The sequence below is a fragment of the Saccoglossus kowalevskii genome, chromosome 14 (genome assembly GCF_978046115.1).
Source record: "Saccoglossus kowalevskii chromosome 14, keSacKowa6.1, whole genome shotgun sequence".
Taxonomy (NCBI): domain Eukaryota; kingdom Metazoa; phylum Hemichordata; class Enteropneusta; family Harrimaniidae; genus Saccoglossus; species Saccoglossus kowalevskii.
The window spans coordinates 7,898,070-7,923,784 of NC_140654.1; the positions used below are offsets into that span (position 1 = coordinate 7,898,070).

General features: G+C 37.5%; 2 protein-coding genes across 2 annotated transcripts; one reads left to right on the forward strand and one right to left on the reverse strand.

The window, feature by feature from the left end:
* The first annotated feature begins 7,252 nt into the window (after nucleotides 1-7,252).
* On the forward strand, nucleotides 7,253-10,537 carry LOC100370142 (uncharacterized). The gene is made up of 2 exons (XM_002730499.4): nucleotides 7,253-7,461; nucleotides 10,053-10,537. Exons 1-2 carry the CDS (start codon nucleotides 7,354-7,356, stop codon nucleotides 10,521-10,523), a joined length of 579 nt encoding a protein of 192 aa, XP_002730545.1. The 5' UTR covers nucleotides 7,253-7,353; the 3' UTR covers nucleotides 10,524-10,537.
* A 7,427-nt stretch (nucleotides 10,538-17,964) lies between these two features.
* LOC100371137 (solute carrier family 68 member 1-like) lies at nucleotides 17,965-25,248 on the reverse strand. Its single transcript, XM_078006760.2, has 5 exons — nucleotides 25,115-25,248; nucleotides 23,524-24,471; nucleotides 19,729-19,880; nucleotides 19,338-19,421; nucleotides 17,965-18,815 (listed from the first exon to the last, which is right to left on the reverse strand). The coding sequence occupies exons 2-5, from the start codon at nucleotides 24,457-24,459 to the stop codon at nucleotides 18,515-18,517; spliced, it is 1,473 nt and encodes a 490-aa protein (XP_077862886.1). The 5' UTR covers nucleotides 24,460-24,471; nucleotides 25,115-25,248; the 3' UTR covers nucleotides 17,965-18,514.
* Nucleotides 25,249-25,715: the final 467 nt, after the last annotated feature.

Here is a 25,715-nt window from a genome sequence, read left to right on the forward strand (position 1 = left end):
GAACGTAAAAACAGGACAAACGTTTAACAAAGGTCATAGCGTCGTAGTGGCGTCAAACATCGCGTGGGATTCGACAAACGCGAAGTATTTTGATGGACATTTCCATGCTTAATCATGTGCTACCCACTTATCATGATGGGCATTTTTGATTAAGTAAGGGTATTCCGAAGCAATATTCCTCTGTCGAAGATCGGTCGGTCGATGTGAGTTACGAAATAAAGAAATTCTAGTTCAAAATCAAATCGTTCGACTTTTGCGGCAGACATTCGACGCGTGTCTTTCATACATCTCGCGAGATTTCGTAATTGTACGGAAAATCACCTATTGTAACAGTTGTATAAATCAGTTAAACGGTGGTGAGTTGATGGTTACGGCACAGAAACAACTAAAGCTTTGCATTACCGCTGAGGCTAAGTTAGTGCCTCGTATACCCGTATCTAAATAATACAAGTGGGCTCAAAGCGAAGAATGATACAGGACATACTTCGTACATCCTCAGAGGTTGTTCTATAAAAACGTTTGAGTGAATAATAGTATATTGTAATTAATATATTGTACCGGGAGATGAATCGTAATATCTGCCAAATGTCATTTGAAAACAAAATAGTTAATTTAAGTGAGTATTTGGGTACTAGAGTATGTTCATTTTAATAAACCAAGATAACACGCGACTCAAATATTAGCATAGAAAATTATTTCTGGCGCAACAAACTATAGACCGTACCCCAATTTACTGTATTGAATAAAATGACTTATATGCAACGAGATTAACAGTAAAACATTGCATCTGGTTCAGTAGTGTTCATACTTTGCTTATTCGGCACAATGTGAGTCAACTATCAAGAAAACAAATAGACAAATCTACTAAATGGACGTAGGTGGCGCTGTGATCTCGATCATAATGCCCGTAATGTGTCATCGGAGGTCATCATATCCACAAGTGCGTCCCTGGAAGTCACCATCTCCAAAAGTGCGTCCCTGGGAGTTACCATCTCCAGAAGTGCGTCCCTGGAAGTCACCATCTCCAAAAGTGCGTCCCTGGGAGTCACCATCTCCAGAAGTGCGTCCCTGGAAGTCACCATCTCCAAAAGTGCATCCCTGGAAGTCATCATATCCAGAAGTGTGTCCCTGGAAATCACCATCTCTAAAAGTCCGTCCCTGGAATTCACCATCTCTAGAAGTGCGTCCCTGGAAGTCACCATCTCCAAAAGTGTGTCCCTGGAAGTCACCATCTCCAAAAGTTGCGTCCCTGTAAGTCACCATCTCCAAAAGTGCGTCCCTGGGAGTCATCATCTCCAAAAGTGCGTCCCTGGAAGTCGCCATCTCCAAAAGTGCGTCCCTGGAAGTCACCATCTTCAAAAGTTGAGTCCCTGGAAGTCATCATCTCCAAAAGTGCGTCCCTGGAAGTCGCCATCTCAAAAGTGCGTCCCTGGAGGTCACCAACGCTCAAGAATGTCATTATTGGTTACCATTGGCAAAAGTATGAGCCACTGGAGGAGCACAGCATAGCCCAACATATGTCACTGAACGTCACCGCCACCGAAAGTGTGTCACATGTTACCGTTCCCCCATTGAAGTAAGTCACAGAATGTTACGATTATCGAAAACTGTCACATGGTATTACAGACGTTTTCACCTAAATTGTGTCACAGAATGTTACCGTCACCCAAAGTTACATCGCCTAAAGTTTGTCACTGGAAATCATCATCGTCTAACCAGGATGTAACTTTCACCTAAATGGTCATGGTCGTATATCACCCACTACGGCGTGATTAGACATTCACTCACAATGTATTATTGGTATGAATCCTAATATTGTTGCAATTATCCAAAAACGTAATAAATGTACCATTTCCCTATTTTAAAAGAGCGGGGTCGAATATTGGCATGGTGAATTATTCCTGTTATAACAACGATAAACCACTACCTCCGTACCCCTACTTACTGTATTTAAAACAATGAGTTATATGTAACTAACTTAACAGTAAAACATTGCAACTGGTTTCGTATTGTGAAGATCTTGCTTATTCAGCACAATGTAAACTACATTGTTTGTGAGTCATCGTTCTTGAAAAACGAGATAAATTTACAAATTGAACGTTGATGGCGCGATAATCTCGATGCTAAAAGACCGGGTAGTTTTTCGATGTTTATCTTTTGTTATTACAGTATATGTTTATATTATACATTGCTAATAAACGATTATTAATTTAAAATATATCATTAATATTTTTTCGGTATGTCTACTCTGGTATGTCTACTGATGTATTATAGTCCACATTGCATACCTTAATGTGAATTATTTTTAATATAATGTCAATTGTTGTGAGTAAATTTATTATAAAAAAACACTTTCCCATTAAGATAATAAGTGTTATTACTTTACGCTCATTCATTATTGTTCTTTCTAGTTAAAATTCTGTAAAACAAATGTGTTTGTTTCTTTTAATGTGGTATTCCTGCTAATAAACTTAATTACTGGTATTGTATAATTACCAACGAAATTCCACCATTTCATGGCAATTTGACAGTTTAAAAACAAGTGTTCTGAAAGTCTACTGCATGAAAAAAGTGAACACAATAGCGAATGTTTTATCTTACAAATATACAGCATGGAAGTAAGCGATGTTGACGTTTCCATTGAAGTTCTCTTGACTTCATGTCGATTGTTACATTACAAACCATATTCCATTATTGTTACTAAATGTATATATGTACAACGAGTGTACACATTAGTTGTCTTATCGCAACTGCTGACTTATCTATAATAACATTCAGTTCTGCTTAACTTAAAAAATTGCACTATGATCTCCATTTTTTTGCGAACAGCATCTGAGAACTCTAGAAATCTAAAGATGTCGGTTAGCCCATGTGATCAACAATCTTAATAGATTGATTGTCAACGTTGAGGGCGCTGTAACATTAGAATCGACGAGCGCATTAAAGATTTTTAATACAAGTATTACAAAGACATACAGTATATTCACTCTGTTTTGAAGGGTTATAAAATTATTCGGTAAGTAATGGACCAGCCGTATGATATACGATAGGCAGGACATCATTGTTCTCTTCATACTGGCCACGCATTCAACACACTGATATAAACGCAGCTATAATTGATTCAACATGTTTGAGCACAGTACGCCAAATAACATGTTGCTGTAAAAACATGTTCACTCATTTGCATATATGACTACAGTATGGCAGTTGTTTCGTTGAAGTACTTGAAATTTTACATGACTCCGTCACAATTGTATTGTTCTCCCAGATTTAATATGTTTCATTTATGTTTCACACAATAGATAGATTAAAGCGAAACTGGGAGCCTTTCGTAGATTTTCAGTGAGATAAAAGTGTTTCAAATTTCGTATTTTTTAATTAACACAGAATATAGTTTACTGAGAAATTAAATAATAAACTTCATTGAACTTAAATGCGGGGCGGGGGGGGGGGGTCGTCGCCCAATTTACCACATAACCCAAAGTTCCACTGGAGGTTTCACACGAATTGTGTTCACTGGAGGTGAAAAAATCGCCTAATAGACGGGCACATTAAAAATATACCAATGGAGGTCATCCAATGTATGTCAACATCGGTATAAACCAAATTGAAAATAAACTCATTTCTCATTTTTTTCAATAACATACTTCCAATAAGTAAACTGAGTATAATTGTGCCAACACCGGAGATATTTAGTTTTGGTTCATACGTTGAAATACATTAATATGAATCGTAATATTATTACCAACACTCAAAAATGTAACACAGTGTAACATTTCCCTTTTATATAAAAAGCGAGGTTGAATAATGGCATGGCTAAATAATTTCGATCAAAATAAGGATAAACCACTGATTCGGTGGTTCATACATAACGGGATTAACGATAATACGTTGCAACTTGTTTCGTATCGCACAGCTTATTACGCAACAATACATAATTTACGTCCTGGGAAGTGAAATAATAAACCAATCGGACTTGACCTCGATGCGAAAGTGTAATCACTATGTGACAGTATGAGAAACTGTGGTATAACAGCTGAGTTAAAATGATAACGGATTGCACAGTAAACTTAAAATCGACTCAATTTCCCTTGATGGGGCATGCTAATTGTGAAGTTTTCCTTATAAAATGGAAAAATTCAGCGTCAATATATGTTTATAATTAGTTACGTAAATTTAGTCGAACGTATGTGTGCTTCAGTCATTGATACAGCTATGGATATCGTTGACTTACATGTAAGTACACGATTGATGCGGAGATGACGGAATACTGCGGCTGGAAATTAATGATTGCTTTTAGCGTCATGAATCTATACTAGGCTAGTTGGATTACGTGAAAACACATGTATGACTCGTATATGTATGTGAAGCGAAGCCTACTTGCACTGAGTACAGAAACAACATCTGATATGACGTCAATACAAAACACATGTACACCGCTTCTGACTGGACAACAGGCTAACCCATATCGTAAACATCCCTACTCGAGAACTTTTACATTCAATAAGTTTATTCTGAAAACCCGTGAGAACACCATTGATAAGCAAATATCCGTTGTACAACTGAAACTATACGTACATTAATCCAACTACGCGCATCGTATTGATTACCGATTGTACTAAATTCACAAATGTCGCGGTACACAAAAACCGACTCAAAACAGTTACCCGTTTGTACAATACTAGTATACAGAATCAATCCCGAAAAATGTCCCTGTGTGTTCATTTATGTCAACTAACTGCATTGACCAACTTGAACGTTTACAACTTATAAACGAAGTAGTCAAATTAATGACGGTCCTACAAGTTCATTGTAATCACGTACAAAGAAACACTATTGACTGGTCTTGACTTCGGAATAGTCTACAAAAATATGTATAGTGCGTGATTGTGTTATTCGCATAACAACGTTAACCAATTTAGGATCTACATATGTTTTTCTTTTGTATTTTCTTCATTTGATTACAGTATTCTGACTTATTGTGGATTATACGGTCACGGTGGTTTGATCGACATACCAGATTATACGTTTCAATTATTTCACATTTTGACAGATAAAAGATTTTAAACTATTAAAACAACGGCAAATGTTTCATGATTTTGGAAAGCTCAAAGTGTGTTAAAATTAGTCGGCTGGTTGAATATATAAAATAATTTAATCAAAAGGACGATGTCTTAATTAAGGGTTAATGGTAGAATGGTAGAATGATTTTGTTTTCCAATATTTGTGTTAATATTGATATTATACTTCAAACAATAAAATAGAATGTTGGAACAAAAACGATATTGTGCTTTTTATTTTTTACGGGGTCCATTACAGTTTCCACAACGAACACAAGTGTAGCCCAAGTTTCTACCCTATTTACGAGTGAATGGCGTAACTCGGTCATACAAAATTTTGTAGTTTGAACAACCCGTTTCGAAATTAATTCGGTAGTTTAATAGTAGTTAAATATTAATTTGATTACTAAATCGACATAAAGGAACTGTGATTTAGCTAATTTTGTAGGTAATAATAAACAAATTATATGCAATATTATTTTTAATGTCAAACAGTTCAATATTTCTGCCAGTATTTGCGTTCCACCATCGGGTCCAATGATATAGCCAGTTTAAGAATTTAAAAAGAATCCCAATCTTGGGCAGCACAGAACATAACAGTTATTGTGCACTTGGAGAATTTCAATCACCCGTGAAAGGATTCATTTGATGAATAGAAGAGAGATTATTCATATAACCACACATAAGCGTCATTGTCAACGAGCTAACAAGCGTCTTTGTGTGAAAGGACCAGCACCGTTGTTCCTTTATGCTGTTTGTTTGGAAAGACTGTTTGCATACGTGATTGAATACGACCGTTGGTGCAATAGCTTTGGCAGTAGCAACAGTGCTCGTCCCGTGTCAAAGTTCCGGGTATAGTGTTTCCGCTACTTTCCATGTGTTTGAGTCAATTGTATTGATGTGTACGTCTGAAAGTATTTCGTGTTGTTGTACAGCTTACACCGCCTTGGTTGCACGCACTTTGCGTTGATTCATTAAACTATTAGATCGAGAGACAGGTTGCCCATTGTTACTTCAATAAAGAGGATAAATAGCCTACAGACAACCATAAATTGGAAACCAACGCACCGTGTCAGCGATATTCGTGGTCTTTTCTCCGCCATGATGAACACAGGGTAGCGCTTTCCGGGAGCGTTGTATAAATCGACTCACTGACAGGCTGGGACAATGTCCATATCCAACTAATGGAAATAGTTTCTTGACTTTCCGGGTCGGTATTCCGTTCAATACAAATAACCGAAAATGTACGTAAATAAGTTCAGATGAACAAGACTCGCCGACTAGATCACGTTTCAATGGAAATGGCAGCATTATACATTCAAGACGTTTATTTTGTTTCTCAAAATATATTCTTCCATATGTCTTTTATTATTCTTTGGTTGTCTATTTATTATTTTTTTAGATTTCTACGCTGAAATGAATTAATTTTCGTTTGTCTTACTTCTTAATGTAACAATGTATGTTAAAGAAGATCAAAGCTGAAAAAAAAAGAATATTTTTTTTTCATGATCACTCACTAATACTGGAAGTGGCTTTAGATAAAAAAAAAGACAAACAGGCTTTGTGGCAGACTAGTACCAGACTGTTGCATATGCTTTCCTGTATATAAATAACATAGTATAGCGTCTGTGTTGCAAATAATGTCAAGTGACTTTAACGAAAATTTGTTTGGTTTCAGCATGGAAGGTACTAACGGATTTCTTCCATGGTTTCAGTTTTAATGTATTATGAAAGCAGTAATTTCCACTCACTGCTAAAGCGTTCCAGTCAGAATCAACTCATTAATAATAGATATAGATGTCGAAAATAACATTGGTTTTGCTGTATTTGAATTTTCACACAAATATATGGTACCTTTGTATACATTGAAATACTGCCTCTGATCTAAAACTTGCCTCCAAATCCAGCATGCCAGACTTCCGAGTCCATGAGCAACCGGTTACAGAGTTTAAATAGTACTTTCATATTAATAATAACTTTAATAAAACACTGAAAACAACTGCGGGTAAATTACAAAAACAGAGCACAAGAACGAATATTGAGTTTATAACGCATAACAATGCTCGAAACCTTGATTTGTACCATGCCCATACGCCGTACATACACTGGCGTTGGATGCGAAAGTAGATACTTTTCATTTTCCGTCATTCATATGCAAATTAGCGCGACCTGCTCATTATGAAAAAGGTCAGCGTGAGCTGTGAATATCGTGTGTGTGGATGTAATACATACCCCGTTGGATCTTTTGTCGCTGTCCTTGTTGTGGCTTTCAGGTTGAAATCGTTACACTTTCATGATGTTTGTTTATAGAAAATTAATGGCCAGGCGGCGACAGGACACCAACGCTGCCGAAAACGGTACTGAACCAGTGAACGACAACAAGGAGGCTGAAGAATCCAAGGTAATATACGATGTATTTCGACTTGTCTCGCCGAATTTAAATGTTCGCCGCGTCGCCATTTTGCTTTTTGTGTTTTCGTTATTTTCGTATAGGTGGCATATCTGTCGGAATATGTTCAGCGAAAGTGTTCTGTACAATTTAATTTAATGTCTGCATCAACGTATATTTGATTTCCAGCGATATGCAGCTGAACGTAAAAACCCCACCCTAAAACGCTGCATCCAACGGAAGCATTTTCCTATGCATTTTAAACACTGCAAATTACCAGTACTAGTAATTGTGCTATCAATCTCACGGTAATAATATCGTGATGCATATTGTCTTAAAATTCCACGTCAGTTTTCTAGTGATGGATGTGTCCTGATAGATCATGATGGAGTCCGAGGCAAGTTGAAAAACAAGCAAGCATGTTTCCACGCACAGTAGTTTCACGTTGACAGATTATAAATGCAACGCCTTGTTTGTCGAAGCGTACGTGTTTAAATACTCACGACAGAGGCTGGAGCGAACCAATGTCTAAAATCAGTGATGTATTCAACAAAAATCCCGGGACAGATTAAACAAAACCGATGGCCAAAAAAGAAATGTTCACATCTCGTCCGTCCGCGCCGCGATCTAGGTCAAGATCGGTAGATGATTCGGAAAACGTAGCCATTTTGGAAATTTAATAAGTGTTGGATGAATAAATCGGGATATAAATTGGCGGGAAAACATCAATGGACAACGCCGATATTGAATAAGACACGGTCGCACTTTAAATTGCAAATAAGGCATATAACAGTTAGCATTCCAAGTCTGGCATCGTTCAAATTACACTGTGTATTGCTGCATACCCCAGAGTTCACACGCTGTTTACGCACATTATCGCCGTATTTAATGTTAATATAATTCAATCGCTTAAATTAAAAATATGCAAGTTGGAAAATATACAAATCCGTCACGGTACGTGGTTGATACGATATCCTCAAATCTAAAAACAAACACCGAAATTGAAATAACGGTTTCATAATACTTAACGGTAAACTATTACGTGAGCTGATCTTTTTATATATTTCAATTTCAATTTCAAGGTTTGTATGATTGTTGTCAGTAAATTATCCCATAATGTCACTGCATTGTGGGATCAGGTATATATTTAGCATTACTGTACCTGTTTACGATTCAATGAAAATTATTATTAATATGTCGCAATGTGTTTTTTTTCGCATGTACTAGTATACAAAATGCTCCACGGCGAGACCGCGCCTTTCAGAGGTGACATGTATTCAATAGAAGGGACCAATTACGTGTGATGTAATACTAGTATATCTCACTGACACGGTAACCATAACAACACTTTAACGTATCTTTGATACCACATAGGAAAAGTGATATCGGAACTTAACTCTTAAAGTATGCTGCGTTTAACGCAAGTCGGCGGGATATGTTCCTGTAATTCGCGTTGACGTAATATTATGTTTCTGGTCTGTTGTATAACTCGTTACATTTCTACTGGTGTCGTACGTCTCCGCATCACGTCGTCCTATATAATGTTATGCATGAATGAACTCTGAAATCCCGCTTCTCAATATAAACAGAGCATATTTGTTTAATTTATACCAGGGGGTCTGCAATGCTAAGAACATGAACCCTACGCCATGCAGCTTCTGAGGTCAACTGCCAACTATGTATCCACGTAATTGGATTCACATAGCATGACATTGTCTGTAAGCCGGTTGTATGCCTTTCAAGTTGGCGTCTGTGTTAGTCGCCAGTTTACGTTCGACACACTTTTAAATGCGCACCCTGTACTAGTAATAATTCATATTTCAGATTATACATATATCCAATTTCGCGATAACAATTTTATATTTCAATTGATAACGGATTTTATTAAATGAAGCCACTAGTAACCGTGATGAAGCACCATCTGACGTTTTCCTGGAAGACAAAATAGACAATGATTCGATAATCTATTTATTCATAATTCAAATAATGCCTCGAATCGTGACGGGTATCCGGATTCATCCTTACGGACAGGAAAGCCAGCGACCAGTGGTAAATACAACAATGCCGTATTACTGAAACGGACAAATGAAATATTGTGTCTCTTAGTGACGTCATGTACATGTGTTAAATCTAAGCGTAGTATAGTTAACGAGGCAGCGCTCACTGCAATTATGTGAACGATTTATATATGTTAACAGATGCTCTTTCCATAATTCGTACGCCGCTACTTGACCACACAGCTTATCAGCTGAGTTTGCGATAAAATATGCAGATGATTTTATGCTGTTTTCTCTATTCAATATTTAAAGCCCAGGAGTCGTCACCTGCGCATGCGGCAGACGGTCATAGCCTGTCGTTGTTTACATACAAGCGTCTACCCACAAGCCTCTGCGTTTTAACGTGCGTTGTTATCGTCGCCTGGGACTCAATTCCCGCGCATGCGCAAATGACGATCCCTCCACTTCAACGGACACGTATTGTTTTGAAAATTAAGAAAATGTTGAAATGATGTGCGTGACCGAGCCGAAGATGACGATAATTCAACGCCAAGTTCAATTAATAATTGAGTTGTCTGGTTCTAATTAACTTCTTTACATTTTTAGGTACAGTCTCCGAAGAAAGTCAAAAAACAAAAAGCAAAACCTGTGAAAGTATGTGACAAAAACGCAGAGAAAGCGCAGGTAGAAGAAAAAGGTCAGCACACCCAGGTGGAGACGTACATCAGCCGAATAAAATACAACGATACTCGCTTCAATAACGAGCCGGATTTCAGTCTTCATACCGAGGACATCGAATTCAGGATCCATTCCTCGCTGCTGAAAGAGAAGAGTGAATACATACAGAAAGCGCTATCAGCTGAGGCAAAGTGCATTGATAGCGTCGGTAAGGGGCATGGTATCGAGTTCGTGAAGCCACCGCCCACGGCGCGAGCTCTCCGCATATTAATGGACTACGTTTACACGGAGAAAATGATTGTAGCGGATGACGAGAAACAGGAAGTTTATATCGCAGCGAGGGTCCTTGGCATTCAAGTCGATGAGGAAAAACTAATAGGATGGAATAACCCCAAATAAACAGACAGTTTTCATTTTTTGCAATTGATATCTTGGGATAATAGTTATTAGCTCGCAATGTATTGGGGAAAATATGCGCGGCTTTTGTACTTCATAATTTGTTGGTGTACTTAATCGTCATCGTTGGTTGTTCACTCAGACGGGACAGTTTTTTTTTATAACCAAATATTTGCGTCCAGAAAGCCCATTTGTACAAATACATCAACCTAAGCGAGCACACTGATTTACTCAGTGTGATTTCAGTGTTGTCCAATGAAACATGGCCGCTATTGACACTGCCATTTTGATTAGAACACAACATGTTTGATTACAGCCTCTAATCAGAACTCTTATATCCAACTTATAATTCATATTTTGCATTGGTTTATAAGGTTTCTGAACGTACATGGCTTTTTTTTTTGGGGGGGGGGGGCAAGCAGCGTCGGTTGTGAGGAGGTGATTTTGGGGCGTTTTGTATATAAGGTATAGATATTAATTACATGTATATTGTCACTGTCGTCATCATCACCACCATCGTCGTACACAAATGGTATTATCGTTATGTTGTTGTTATAGTTACCAATAGATACAATCTGTAAATGGTCGGTTATCATATGGCGTACAATGCTCACATGATGTGAATCAATCCTAGAATACTAGTAATATGTGTGCCAAAACTTAAATTACCAGCATTTAGATTAAATCCTCAAATCCTTGTTTCGGATATTTTGTGTACATGTTTATTTCATTTATACATTTAAGTTAGCAAGTGTAGCATATGATTGGTTTTACGAGTCGGAAATTTAGTTGATATGCTTCTCATTTGACCGTGTATCATTGTTTTGTTCCAATGTAGTGTTCATTCCTGCCAACTATGCCCAGTGTTCAAATTTTAAATTACTGTTAGAAAATTAACCGACAAAAGGCAATCAATACACTTATTGTTGAACTTTGAACTTTGACCTGAAGCTCATCCGATTATTATCGCGGATCTTTGATATCCCGTCCGTGTCACGTGCTCAGTTTGTTGTATTTATTAAATGTTTAAAATGTATCCACCATTATCTATCTATATCTGATATTTGTACGAATTCAGCACATCATTTGTCAATTACGTGACGTCAGGTATCATTATGCATATCTATTTATATAAACAGGTATTCCATGTTTGTCCTGGAATTTTTCTGTCTGTTGTCATGCCAAAACTTTTACAAGTTCTTTCACGAAGAAATCGCAAATTAAATCGATCTGCCATTTTAATTTTTAATTTACTTCAATATGGTATTGTAGTAATGTTGTTATATTTATTCAGAATAATGTATACATACAATATAACTGACGTCATCTTTACTTAACTGACGTAATATTTTCAGTTTAGGCTCAGAATATAAAAATGAGCCAAAACTAACCCAAGTTTAGTATTGTTATTTATTATTAGTGTGTTCGTACATTGTTTGTATATATTATTAACCAGGGCTTCCTTTTCTGAGTCTTTTTAATCTGCACAATGGGAATGCTTCTGTTTAAAGATAATTTCAAGCTAGCTATTTTTCAGTTTGATTATATGAGCTTGTATGGTCTTGTACGGGTTTTTTATATTTACTAGTTAAATTCACACCAATATCGGTTTCGAATCCATATCCCACAATTCGCGTTGGCACATTTACCTTACTCTAGTCTAGTATGCAGCAGTTTCCATTACAAAATTGAATGTATTCGATTCCTTCGTAAAACGATCAAATATTATGGTGCCTCCGTCGTTGCGTGTTCAAGTTCAACGTCAAATAAACTTTTTGTCTCTAATTACAACTGACTTTGACGTCTTAATTTCGATCGAGTAATCTTTGATTGTGTAATTTAGAATAACTACGTTAAATATTATGTTTTAAGTAAGCATGTTTCACAAATGTTTCCCCTCCCACATTATCGCACAATATGTACATCCATAACGCCCATAATATGATTTTAATCGACACAACAACTCGTTGTTACCAAGGTTACGCCCTTTTTCATTGAATGCATTGATACGACAATGATTCACCTCATCTATTGATATACAATATTACATGAAAATTAATTATTTCATACTGTAAAAAATATAAAGATTCTGATCTATTTGACCTTTGCCCCTATAGACTTGTGCCGTAAAATTGTTGAGAAACACGCACACAACTAGCGTGCCATGTGTTTTGTTAGCGCCAGGTTATCGGAGCCATATGTTTGTGCGTCACCAGGATATCGCGTGTCATATGTTTGAATATTGGCAGGATATTGCGTGCCATATGTTTGTGTATCGGCAGGATATATAGCGTGCTATATATTTGTGGATCGGCAGGATATCGCATGCCATATGTTTGTGTATCGGCAGGATATCGCACGACGTATGTTTTTGTATAGGCAGGATATCGCGTGCCTTATGTTTGTGTATAGGCAGGATATCGCGTGTCATATGTGTGTGTATAGGCAGGATATCGCGTGTCATATGTTTGAGTATCGGCAGGATATCGCGTGCCTTATGTTTGTGTATCGGCAGGATATCGCACGACGTATGTTTGTGTATCGGCAGGATATCGCACGACGTATGTTTTTTGTATAAGCAGGATATCGCGTGCCATATGTTTGTGTATCGGCAGGATATCGCGTGTCATATGTTTGTGTATCGGCAGGATATCGCGTGTCATATGTTTATGTATCGGCAGGATATCGCGTGCCATATGTTTATGTATCGGCAGGATATCGCATGCCATATGTTTGTGTATTGGCAGGATATCGCGTGTTATATGTTTGTGTATAGGCAGGATATCGCGTACATTATGTTTGTGTATCGACAGGATATCGCGTGCCATATGTTTGTGTATCGGCAGGATATCGCGTGCCATATGTTTGTGTATAGGCAGGATATCACGTGCCTTATGTTTGTGTATCGGCATTATATCGCGTGCCCTATGTTTGTGTATCGGCAGGATATCGCATGCCATATGTTTGTGTATCGGCAGGATATCGCATGTCATATGTTTGTGTATCGGCAGGATATCGCATGCCATATGTTTGTGTATAGGCAGGATATCGCATGCCATATGTTTGTGTATCGGCAGGATATCGCTTGCCATATGTTTGTGTATTGGCAGGATATCGCGTGTCATATGTTTGTGTATAGGCAGGATATCGCGTACCTTATGTTTGTGTAACGGCAGGATATCGTGTGCCATATGTTTGTGTATCGGCAGGATATCGTGTGCCATATGTTTGTGTATGGGCAGGATATCGCGTGTCATATGTCTGTGTATAGGCAGGATATCGCGTGCCATATGTTTGTGTATCGGCAGGATATCGCGTGCCTTATGTTTGTGTATTGGCAGGATATCGCGTGTCATATGTTTGTGTATAGGCAGGATATCGCGTATCTTATGTTTGTGTATCGGCAGGATATTGCGTGCCATATGTTTGTGTATCGGCAGGATATCGCGTGCCATATGTTTGTGTATAGGCAGGATATCACGTGCCTTATGTTTGTGTATCGGCATTATATCGCGTTCCATATGTTTGTGTATCGGCAGGATATCGCGTGCCTTATGTTTGTGTATCGGCAGGATATCACGTGCCTTATGTTTGTGTATCGGCAAGATATCAAGTGCCATATGTTTGTGTATCGGCAGGATATCGCGTGCCATATGTTTATGTATCGGCAGGATATCGCGTGCCAAATGTTTAGGTAATGACAGAAAATCACGTGACATATATTTAGCTGTCGCCAGACTGTCATGTGCCATAAATTTTCGATATAACCGGAAAATCGCGTGCCATATTTTTAGCTATATTCTTAAATTTCGTCGAGATATTATGTGACACATGTTTTAGATGTCATATGTTTACCGTAAATCCCTAAAACACAGCATTGTATTCTGTTGAAATAATACAGGGGAATGTGTCGTGCAAATCATTCTAGTTGTAGAAATTTAAAGTAGTGAAACACCATCAAGTATTTTTTGGAAATTTGGAGTACTATTCTCATCATAAAAAACATTAAAATCATTGAAAGAAACTAGGTACTTGGAAACGTTGCCTAGCAACGTGGCAATTGTGACAGCATCACCGCTTGATTATTGTACAACAAAGATTGACTTGGTATCTCGTTGTAATACATAATGCGTGCATTTTTTGTCACGTGACTTCCATTGCTAGTAATGATTTTTTTTTTATATCCTGGGTGTTATCAGTAACATAGCAACGCTGGAATGCATGCTGTCACAACCATGTAACATGGTTGATGTCATTGAACATCGATAACACTACGGTACAGACTTTCCGTTTTCGACATTGTGAAGTCTTTTTGTTTTTTGAAAAAAAACCCCGAAAACAACTGATTTTGACAAGAAATATACTACGAATATTCCATAACGAAATATACAATGAAGGGAATATTAAATACAAAGCATAATTGGTAAAGTTCTCGATATGTTTACATTTCATTTATCTTATTATGAACAGTGACTTTAATAAATATGATTGTAGTGTTCGATTTTATCACCAAAATTAATTTCAAAACTTTGTATAACGCTTCTCACTAACTTGGATAACACAGTAGAAACCGGGAAACAAAATTGTTTGAGTACACGGGTTCAATTTATTATTCACAATACGATAACATTCGAAATCAGAGGTATGTTACTTTCTTTAAAATTTACAAAAAGGTAGTGGTTTGATATCACGTACAATATGTTTGGGTAGCGCCAGTATATCGCGTACCATATATTTCGAGGTATCGCCATGATATCGGGTGACATGTTCTATACATCGGCAGGATATCACGAGCTATATATTTGGGTATCGTCATGATATCGCGAGACATATGTTTGCGTATCACCACGATATCGCGTGATATATGTTTCGAGGTATCGACATGATATTGGGTGAAATGTTTATGTATCGGCAGGATATCACGAGATATATATTTGGGTGTCGTCATGATATCGCGAGCCATATGTTTGCGTATCACCAGGATATCGTGTGATATATGTTTCGAGGTATAGTAATGATGTCGGATGACATGTTTATGTATCGACAGGATATCACGAGCTATATATTTGGTAATCGCCATGATATCGCGAGCCATATGTTTGCGTATCACCAGGATATCGCGTGATATATGTTTCGAGGTATCGCCATGATATCGGGTAACATGTTTATGTTTCATCAGGATATCGCGAACTATATGTTTGGGCATCGTCATGATATCACGAGCCATATGTTTGCGTATCACCAGGATATCGCGTGATATATGTTTCGAGGTATCGCCATGATATCGGGTAACATGTTTATGTTTCATCAGGATATCGCGAAATATATGTTTGGGCATCGTCATGATATCGCGAGCCATATGTTTGCGTATCACCAGGATAACACGTAACATATGTTTGCGTATCACCAGGATATCGGGTGACATGTTTATGTATCGGCAGGATATCACGAGCTATATATTTGGATACCGCCTTGATATCGCGTAACATATGATTGCTTATCACCAGGATAACGCGTAACTTATGTTTGCGTATCACCAGGATATCGGGTGACATGTTTATGTATCCGCAGGTTATCACGAGCTATATATTTGTATATCGCCTTGATATCGCGTAACATATAATTGCGTATCCCCAGGATATCGGATGACATGTTTATGTATCGGCAGGATATCACGAGCTATATATTTGTATATCGCCCTGATATCGTGAGCCATATGTTTGAGTATCGCGGGGATAACGCATGATGTTTGTTTAGATATTACAAGGATATGATATGCAATTTATTTGAGGGTATCGCCATGATAATGCATGTTATATGTTTAGGTGTCACCATGATATCAGTGCCATATGTTTGAGGGTATCGCGTGCTATATGTTTAGGTGTCATCGGGAAATTAGATGCCACTTTTTTAAGCATCAAGCAGTTTTCTGAAATAGAGGATTTGTTATAATCCCTTATTTCGAGTACTATTCTCATCAACAAAAACCTATTATGATCATTGAAAACTTTACCCAGCAACTTGGTAACTGAGGTGGTAGCACTGTTTGATTTTAAGATAACGAAGAATTACCGTAATTTACCGTAAATTAGTGCATATTTTTAACGGAGCTAATCCTGACATGATCGGGTTGCCACCACGACATGCGCCCTCTATGTTCATTTATTTTTGTTACTATTAAGTAGTAAAATATAGTTTTAATATTTACCTCTTATGCTAGTAGGTAAAGTAAGTTGAATTTGACACATGTACGTAAATACACGCAACTCGCGCTAAATGCTAATAGTTTGTGGTGCATTTGTTGTGTTCAGCCTAGAAGAAATTACTCACTCAGTGACAGTTTATATTTTTGTGAAATTATTTAAAGCTGGGCGGTGACCGTTGCTATGGCGAGCATTCGATATGAGTCACATATTCTCGGGGGAGGTTTTGGGTTTGATTGCTCTAGAAATGACGTTGAGGGCGCTTTAATTACAAAATGGACAAAAATGAAAATCATAACAGCGGCTCGTACCATATTACATCAACAATGGGAGTACAGCATGCAACAAAACTGATAGAGCGTTATATTATACCTCGGCAATTCAAGTGATGCAATGATTGCCAAGAAAAAAAATGTTTCATTTGCGTACTTTTGCAGTCAATACTATGAATGATGCAGTGCAAATGTGATAATATACATACCGAAATACATACGTATGTCATGGTGTAATGTATTTGTACCTCTGTACTTTATATCAGTACTACATATGAGAATGATGAAGCTAATGGGATACTGTAAGTACTGAGCAGGCATGGCCGCGTTTAAGAAAATATTTAAGAAAGTATCATTATTTTATATGTCTCAGACCATTATATGCAGACGTAAAATGAAAACAAAACAATTCCAAAATCAAGTCTACTTTAGTAAAGTATCGATACTAGAAAACAGAGGTCTGAGAGGTTTTCGGGTTAGATAAACTTAAACAGAAACGCCAGTTTCGTTGTTAGCGATTGAAGTGAGCCCTCACACGTCGTGTTTTCAAATGGGGAATAATGGAAGCGGTTTATTGGTTAAAATGAGCCATATGACAATATTACGCTCGCTGATAAGCGAGTTGGTCTGACATCTCTCCTCACGCGATGTTATCTTGGTGAAAATACAAAGTTCAGTCACCAGACTCAGCCAAGTAAGTACGAGTCGAGTCAAGCCTCAAGCGGTCAGAAAAAGCTAGAAAACACACAAAAAAACCAGTTTTCAAATATATGAACAAATTTTAATCCCATATGCTTAACAGAACTCATAGCGCCCTCTGAGTTTGTGTGCATATTGACCCAGTAACTAATAATGTTTCGCTATTTACAGTTAATATCTGTACAAACGCTATTGCTCGCCCAAGAGCACAACCATTCCCGCTACATTCCCATGATGCACTGCATTGTCTTAAGAACGCTCCGCATGAAATGGATTTCCCATGCATGCAGTTTATTGTGGCGTTTTCACCAACTCAAAAAGTTCAACGCCTATCTTTAAAAGACATTATTCAGATTCTACCCATGTACAATAAATAGAATAATGACCCTGTGGTCCTAATAAGATAATTACAGTATATTTATAGAATAAATAGTAAATTTTCAATAGATACCTAAAGTCAGATACAAACTGACACAGCATATATTAATTTAAAAATGCCTCGTACTATTTTTAAACATAGCAAGACATGTGAGATCATCTCTCCACCTTTCTTTTGTCCCCTAAAACCCATTGCAATACTTGGTCCAGTGTATCTAATATTTTGTTTTGTTTCGAGAATGGCATGTTGGCTTTATTCGTTCGTAGTTTTGCTCGGGTGTCGTAAAAAAAACGATGGCGTAGAAAAACTGCATGCAAGTTGCCGAATTGTTACTCAGGCTGAACACAACTGAGCGAGAGCTTTCTAATTCCAGAATAAACACAGGATATTGAAAAAACCTAAGACGATTTATAATGCTAAATGTTCTTCCTTCACTGAGCTTTAAATATTAGACACAAAAATGGTGCTGACAGTTTTAGGGCTAGTTAAGTGACTGTCCCGCAGCGTGTATTTCAACCACAGCGCTATCTGTACCAACCCACACACAAATGGAATAAGCCACACTATTTGAAACATGACGTAATGTAGCTGACCAATTATATCCGGGTCAGTTGTTTCTCCAGAGCGGATGTCTTGGAAACCATTTTTATTCAAGATGGCGACGATAAGGATAGGTGCGATGGATTGGGCCGGTTTGATAATCACGGCATTAGCGGCGAAGAACATAGATGACAGTGGGTTTCTGGAAATAATAAACAAACTTGTAATTAGAATACAATTATTCCCGATTAAACAAACAGTGGTAAACCATAGTCAAACAATTAAATGAAAAATAATCGATCTTCTTGGACGGACTGCGAAATACTAATATAACTTGTCTATTTCAGGTCCATTTCAGTTTCTAACTTTGAATGGGTTAAACCATGTACAGTTGATACAGTGGAGTCGGTAATACGCAGCTGTAACGCGATATTCACTATGCATTCACAGGGTCGAATTGAAATATATCCCATGACGTCGTAGGTTTTAGAAAGCTCTAGGAACAAACTTGAATGATATTAAGGAATAGCCTTGGATATCACAACCAAACTGTGAATGAGCACGCCAGCCAGTCGATAAACACCGTGGTCATGTAAGTAACGTGGTTCCTCATGAAGTAAAAAGACAACAACTATGTGTTTCATGTTTCATATAATATTGCCGAGTGAATTATTGATGAAAATCGTCAGGTCATGCAGAGTTATGAATAAATTTATCCCCTTACACTCGTTTGTTTTTCTCCATGTCAGCATCTATATTATCCGCTAATAGCAGATTAAATAACTTAGAAGCCGCCATTGGTAGTGAACTGCAATGTAAAAATATCAGTACAACATGTTAAGAGTTCTAGAAGAAAAAAACTCAAATAGACAATCACATAAAATACATACAAGAACTTCAATTTATTCGCATAAGTTTTGTCTGAAATTATTAATCGAAACTAAAATTTAAACTACAAAATAAAAAAGCAACGTATTTGTTTTGGTTTACTACACCATCTGTTTACGCCGATGACATAATTAAGGAAATCTTTTTCTCGTAACATTACGTCATGGAACGTAATCCGTAAATATTTTTGTGAAAAGAAGAACAATTCCGTGATTATAACAACTTACGTATCTATGACGAAAAACATGACCAGAAACAAGGGATGGGCTGACGACATATACAGCAATATAGCAGTGAACACCTTGACACAGAACAGCATTAAATACACTCGATAACCACCGACCCTTTCGACAAAGGATGTTGTTAGAATCACAAATATCTAGAAAAAGAACATACCGAAGTGCTGTTAATATAAATTTCATGAAAAGATAAGTTTTGAAGACGTTTTATGACGATATTCATGCTTGATCAGCATTTATCGTAAATTGGCAATGTTAGTTTGATCGAGTTACTCAAGGATAATGTGTAATCATTAATCAGTGCGTACCAAAAATTACAAACGCATGCGCATTTGCATTTAATCTATGTTACCAAGCGACCAAAAAAACATAAATATTTGACTAGTACATATTCTATTAAAGTATGTATATCAATATATTACTAAACGTCCCATATTTCATCTGTATGCAAACGAGGGCGCTGTACTGTTGATACCAGCTGTGCACGGCTAGGTGTATAATAGTGTAAAACTTAACAATAAAATGTCATGCATAGCACGCACATGCTGTCAGCTGAGTGTGAAATATTACATAAAGTTAAATAATGCGACACCACTTATGGAAAATAAAACAAACCCATAAAACGATGTTAATACGTCTGGGCCAGGGACATTGAATACGGAGTCCTACATTCAGGAATATAAATACTTTGAACTGAAGCAGGCCAATGAGTCGAGTACCCAGAATTATAATGACATTAAAACAGTGTGCTGTCTATTTTCAAGAATCAACTATTAAACAGTTTGCCATAGATGATGAACATCACAAAAATGAAACTGATTTAAGCACGCTGGTTTTTGCAACAAATTATTTTCAAAACAGAGTAGATCGCAACATATTATTATGATGTGATGTCTACATTTTATAAACCACACGTGCTCTAGAATCGCTCACATAGGCCTGGACGAAGTAGATAGGCTTCCTGGTAAAATTTACTCTCTATTCTTCGTATACAATACAAACGACACGGTGACCGCCATCTAAGGTACATTATCATCGAACTTTTATCTAGGTTAGTTTGACCTTAGTATAAATATTGAAAAAAAATGTACTACATATATAATCGGAAATAATAGAAAATTATCTTCTTTGTTGACATGAGCCAAAAAAAATATACTGTTGTTAAATATATATATTATATAAAATATATTATTTTGAAACGCCATTTCAACCGTGTTTTTTTTTTCTAACACAATTCAATTGAAAATTTTCATAAATAATTAATGAGCTGCGTAGTGCGAAAATTGAAAATGGATCCAGCAGGTTGATCGTGTCACGGTCATGGTTCCCAATGTGGAATATGATTTATTCAGTTGGCACATATTTACGGATATCACTTACACTGTTAAATACAAAAGTTATTGCAGACAAAAGTCGCTTTCAAAGACTTGTATAGACGAGACAGCAAGAAGTTGACATGCCAATATTTCTGAGGTGGTGCTAAAGCTTAAAGTTTTCTGCCAGATTATACTGTTTTGTTGCAGTATTCTTATATTTTTTCAGTTATGGTTCTCTTCTGAACTTTTTTTTTTTTTATTCTAGCGTTTCATTCACTTCATCATAAACAGATAATGGTTTCTACGCAAACTATTTATTCTGATTTCTTCCGTGAAGACAGAGCAGTTCACGCGGTCACTAAATTTACTCAAAGCTTAGCTCCAACGTTTAGCACAGATGCTACGATATCTGTAACGCCTGATTGATTACATTACAGTCGGATGTTAATGAAATATTGTTAATGTAAAAAATTACAATATGCCTAATCAGACCATGTGTTACATGTTGTTTGGATACCAGTCTATACAAATAAAAACAAGGATTTAGTGAGATGTATATGTATATGTTAGCTGTCCTGACGCCAGCATCCCATATAATGTACGTGTTCAGTGGTTAGTATGGACGGGATTTGAGCAACTGCTTTGCAAAATCAAAGAATGGCGTTACGACAAAGGAAACATCACAGCTGAGTGCTTTTTATCAGTAACAGAATAAATACAAACAAGCACAAAAATTAAAGGTAAACAGCCAAGCTGAAAGACTTGATTAATTGAGGGAGCATTTTTTGAATAGTCTTTGTGCACAAAGACAAAATGAAAAAGGTCGTAATGACTTATGGAATATCAGAAGAAACAGTTTCTGCCATTAAGGCTTTACCATAATACCAAATCCGTAATCAGATCCCCCAGATAGTGATACTTAATAGTTTGACATATATACATGCTGGATTTCCAACAAGGGGACACCTTTTCTCTTTGTCATTACCCTGGACTATTTACTTCGCTCAACTCTCGATAACATTCATGACATGGGATTTATTCATACAACTGTAAAGTTCACGGATTCAGATTTTGCATATGATCGAGCCATACCAACCCCTACATAGTCTTGTGAACACATGACGTCAATTTTGTCGTGAATTATACGATAAGACAGAATGTATCACACCTAATACTTTTATAAACCTTTGCGAGCGTAAAAAGACAACCACTAAACAAGATGATGATTTCTAGAAATCAGATCTACTAGATGATCTAAAGCACAGCTCCTTTTTTCAAATTCGTACCATGTATGGTGGTATTGAATGGACTAAATCCATAGAGTCGAATCTTGTTGGTACTATCACGGGGAAAATCTTCTCTGAGGGGTTCTCCACACGTGTCAGGGGGGAATCTCGTCTCGTCTCTCTCTCGCGTCCCCTTGAGGTACGGGATCGAGAAAGTCTCTTAGCTTTACAGTCAAATAAGACACACACAGCGAAATACGTTTCAACTTTCGTCTTAGTCGATCAGTCGAGCACTCTATAAGACACAGCGCCCTGGGGAAAAGTCCCCAAGACTATCGCAAGGCTTACCCAAGACTCGCCCAAGACTCTCCAGGACTGGACTCTCGACTGCGTCTATCGTGGTGTACTCGCCAAGACCAACTCAAACTCTCTTTATTCATTTTCAAAACATTAACCAATTACAAAGCAGTAAAAAGACTCTAGGGCGTAACCTTCAATCATAAAGCCAATCACACTAAGTACTGAATACGTCATATCTTTTGATTAATCGTTCACTACATTAATAACTACGAATACTAACTGTCAGAAATAGTAGTCCGAATAGCGACGGTTATCTCGTAATTAGTTCCAAATCACTGAGCCAAGTTCCGTCCAAAACTTCACATGGCCTAAACGATGCCAGACATAACACAGCCATTCAGCTAATTAAGTCGATTAACAGATACGCAAAAACAATTTCATCACAGTACTTACACTCGCTCTCAACATTTCAAGAGAAAGCACCTTTAGAAAGGAACAATCATATGGTGATCTGCCAGCCATCTCACGTATCCTCTGTCAAATGTGCATGCATGTACTGGTAACTGTCTGCGTGCGAAATAAGAGCTAAATAGCGATATTTTGCTCAGAATGCCCAGACTGCCGCATTCATCGACACATACTAGTATATTAGCCAGCTACGCTTAGTCACCAGATGCATTCCAGAAGGACTGCGATGGATGTCGTTCCCAAATCATGGATTTCCGAGCTAGCTTGACCTGATGATGATTTACATCGTTTCAGACATGTTTAATAATGAACAATTGCGTTTAAATCCCCATTCTAGTTTTATAATATGCCTAGATCTAATGTGGTCACGATAATGACTAGTATACAGTCAACGTCCCTGTCGAAAACAACAAGACAAAAACGGCTATGGCGACGGAAGTTATATACATGTACATTCTAGTTACAATTCTTACCTGAGGTAATATGAAGACGGATCCATACAGCGCTTTGCGCAACATATTCGGTAAAAGATACGACGGTATGAGCTCATCGGCAAATATACTTAGGAAATTTCTACCAAACGTCATATGAAATTCCGCGAAGAAATTAACAAATAGTAAAATAACCAGGTTCCATTGCGAGAATATCTGTTTATACAATGTCCATATAGATGTCCGTTCATTGTCCAATAGGAGATCACGGTCCCAGATTCGTTCCCCGTCTGCAGGGGACTCGTACTCACTTTTTAGTGATTTCACCGCTATATGCATAGCCAGCCAGCTGGTTATTGCAACCATGATACAGAACCCTTGAAATCGTCTGATATTAGTGAAATTATTTGAGATCATCTCAGCCCATAGCACGGCACTGGATCCGAACAGCGAAGCAAACTGGCTGTACTTAGTAAGCCGCAATCTTTCTTCATGACGAAAAGATATTTCAGCATAGAGGGCGCTATGCGCAAGCAATACAAACGTCAGCAGGGTATCGTATAAACACAGCGAGACAACCAAATGCAAACCAGCTAACCATTCATTGTGTTCATAGTCCCCCCATGGAAACCACGGTAGTATAAAACTAATAGCTAAAAGCGGCGCTCCGTACAAAATAGTAAGTCTTCTGCGGTGAAAAATCGCGACGGCGGAGGTGTCTTGAATATATGCAAATAACGGGTCATTAAGTGAGCTCCAAAACAAATATATACCTTCGGCTAAAGTAAACCACCGTTGTGATATTTTGTAGGTGTTGAGAAATAAATTAACATAATAGAATGTGAAGAGTGAGTTCAGCATAGACAATGCAAACTGGATGAGTGCAAATGAAAACGCGTTGTAGTGGACTTTCATTTTCGATACTTCGCGTATAACCTCTACACCTCGGCGACTTCCGTCACGTAGCCGCCTTCGCATATACCCCAATACCTACGTGGAAAATATATACAAACTGATCAATAAGTCAGCGTAAAATCGAATAAAATTGATCATCAAATAACAAAGCGAAAATCGCTCGTTAGAAATCAAAGCAACTACTGTGACAGCTGAGAGTATACTCTTTTGCGGCATAACAATATAAGTGAACGCATATGCCAGTTTGCGACACACACAGATATGGCCTGACTTTCTAATCAAAATATGAATTCGAAAACATTCGAATCATTACTGTCACAACGATGGCGATTTCTATTTTTAGAACAATTCATCGTCGATAAAACCGGCTTCCATTATAGCACAATGTGTAATGGTTTTCGCAATTTTCAGATTGTATGTTTGAAATTTCAAAATACAGTATTCTACTTTACATCTCGATTGACATTGCTATGATATGTCTATCGGAGCGAATGGAATTCGAATTATTTTACTAATGTCATAGAAATAGGGAACACGACACATGTATATAGAGTCGGGAATAAATGGAAAATTAGCTCGGCATCCACAGATAAATTACTGTTGCACATAAATTCGTCCCAAATTAATTTGAAATATGTAAGAGTACTAGTGTTTCACTGAATCAGTTCTAACCCAATCATGGCTTAGGTCAGTATGACTGCGCACACCGCGCGCTTACCTAAATATATCGATGAAGTTCCCTTTTTATGCGCTTGGTATTTGGAACATCTCAACTTGTCTTCGTGTGGCTGTATTTTCAAATAGCGTTCATTAACGTGACAAACCTGTGTCATGAGACGTGGCACGGCGAATATACTAACGGAGTACAGTATAGGTTAATCCCGCAAACACTGATATGCAAATGAGCAATATGCGATCCCCCTCGGTCACAGCTGCGGTGCGCACGGACTGGAACATAGATCATGTGATGAGCGTCCACGGATTGTGAAACAACTACACGTACAGTCAACGCAACTGTTACCCACTGTGATTATCACCAGAATCGCATTAATACTGACGATTTGTACGTAACGAATATTTACATATAGACGTTTTAATAGTAATAGTTTAACGATGAGACGGGGCACGTAAGAGAGTCACACCAGTAGTTCGCCCGAAGTTCAGCATGTCAGAATCGCATATTGCAGTAAATTAGGGGATTATTCGCAAACGTTCATCATCATCATCATTATGTGAACCGTAAAAATGTTAAATCACAGACCATAATGCTTTATAAATGATTCTATAGTAATATATGCGTTTTGCTGTGGATAACTAGA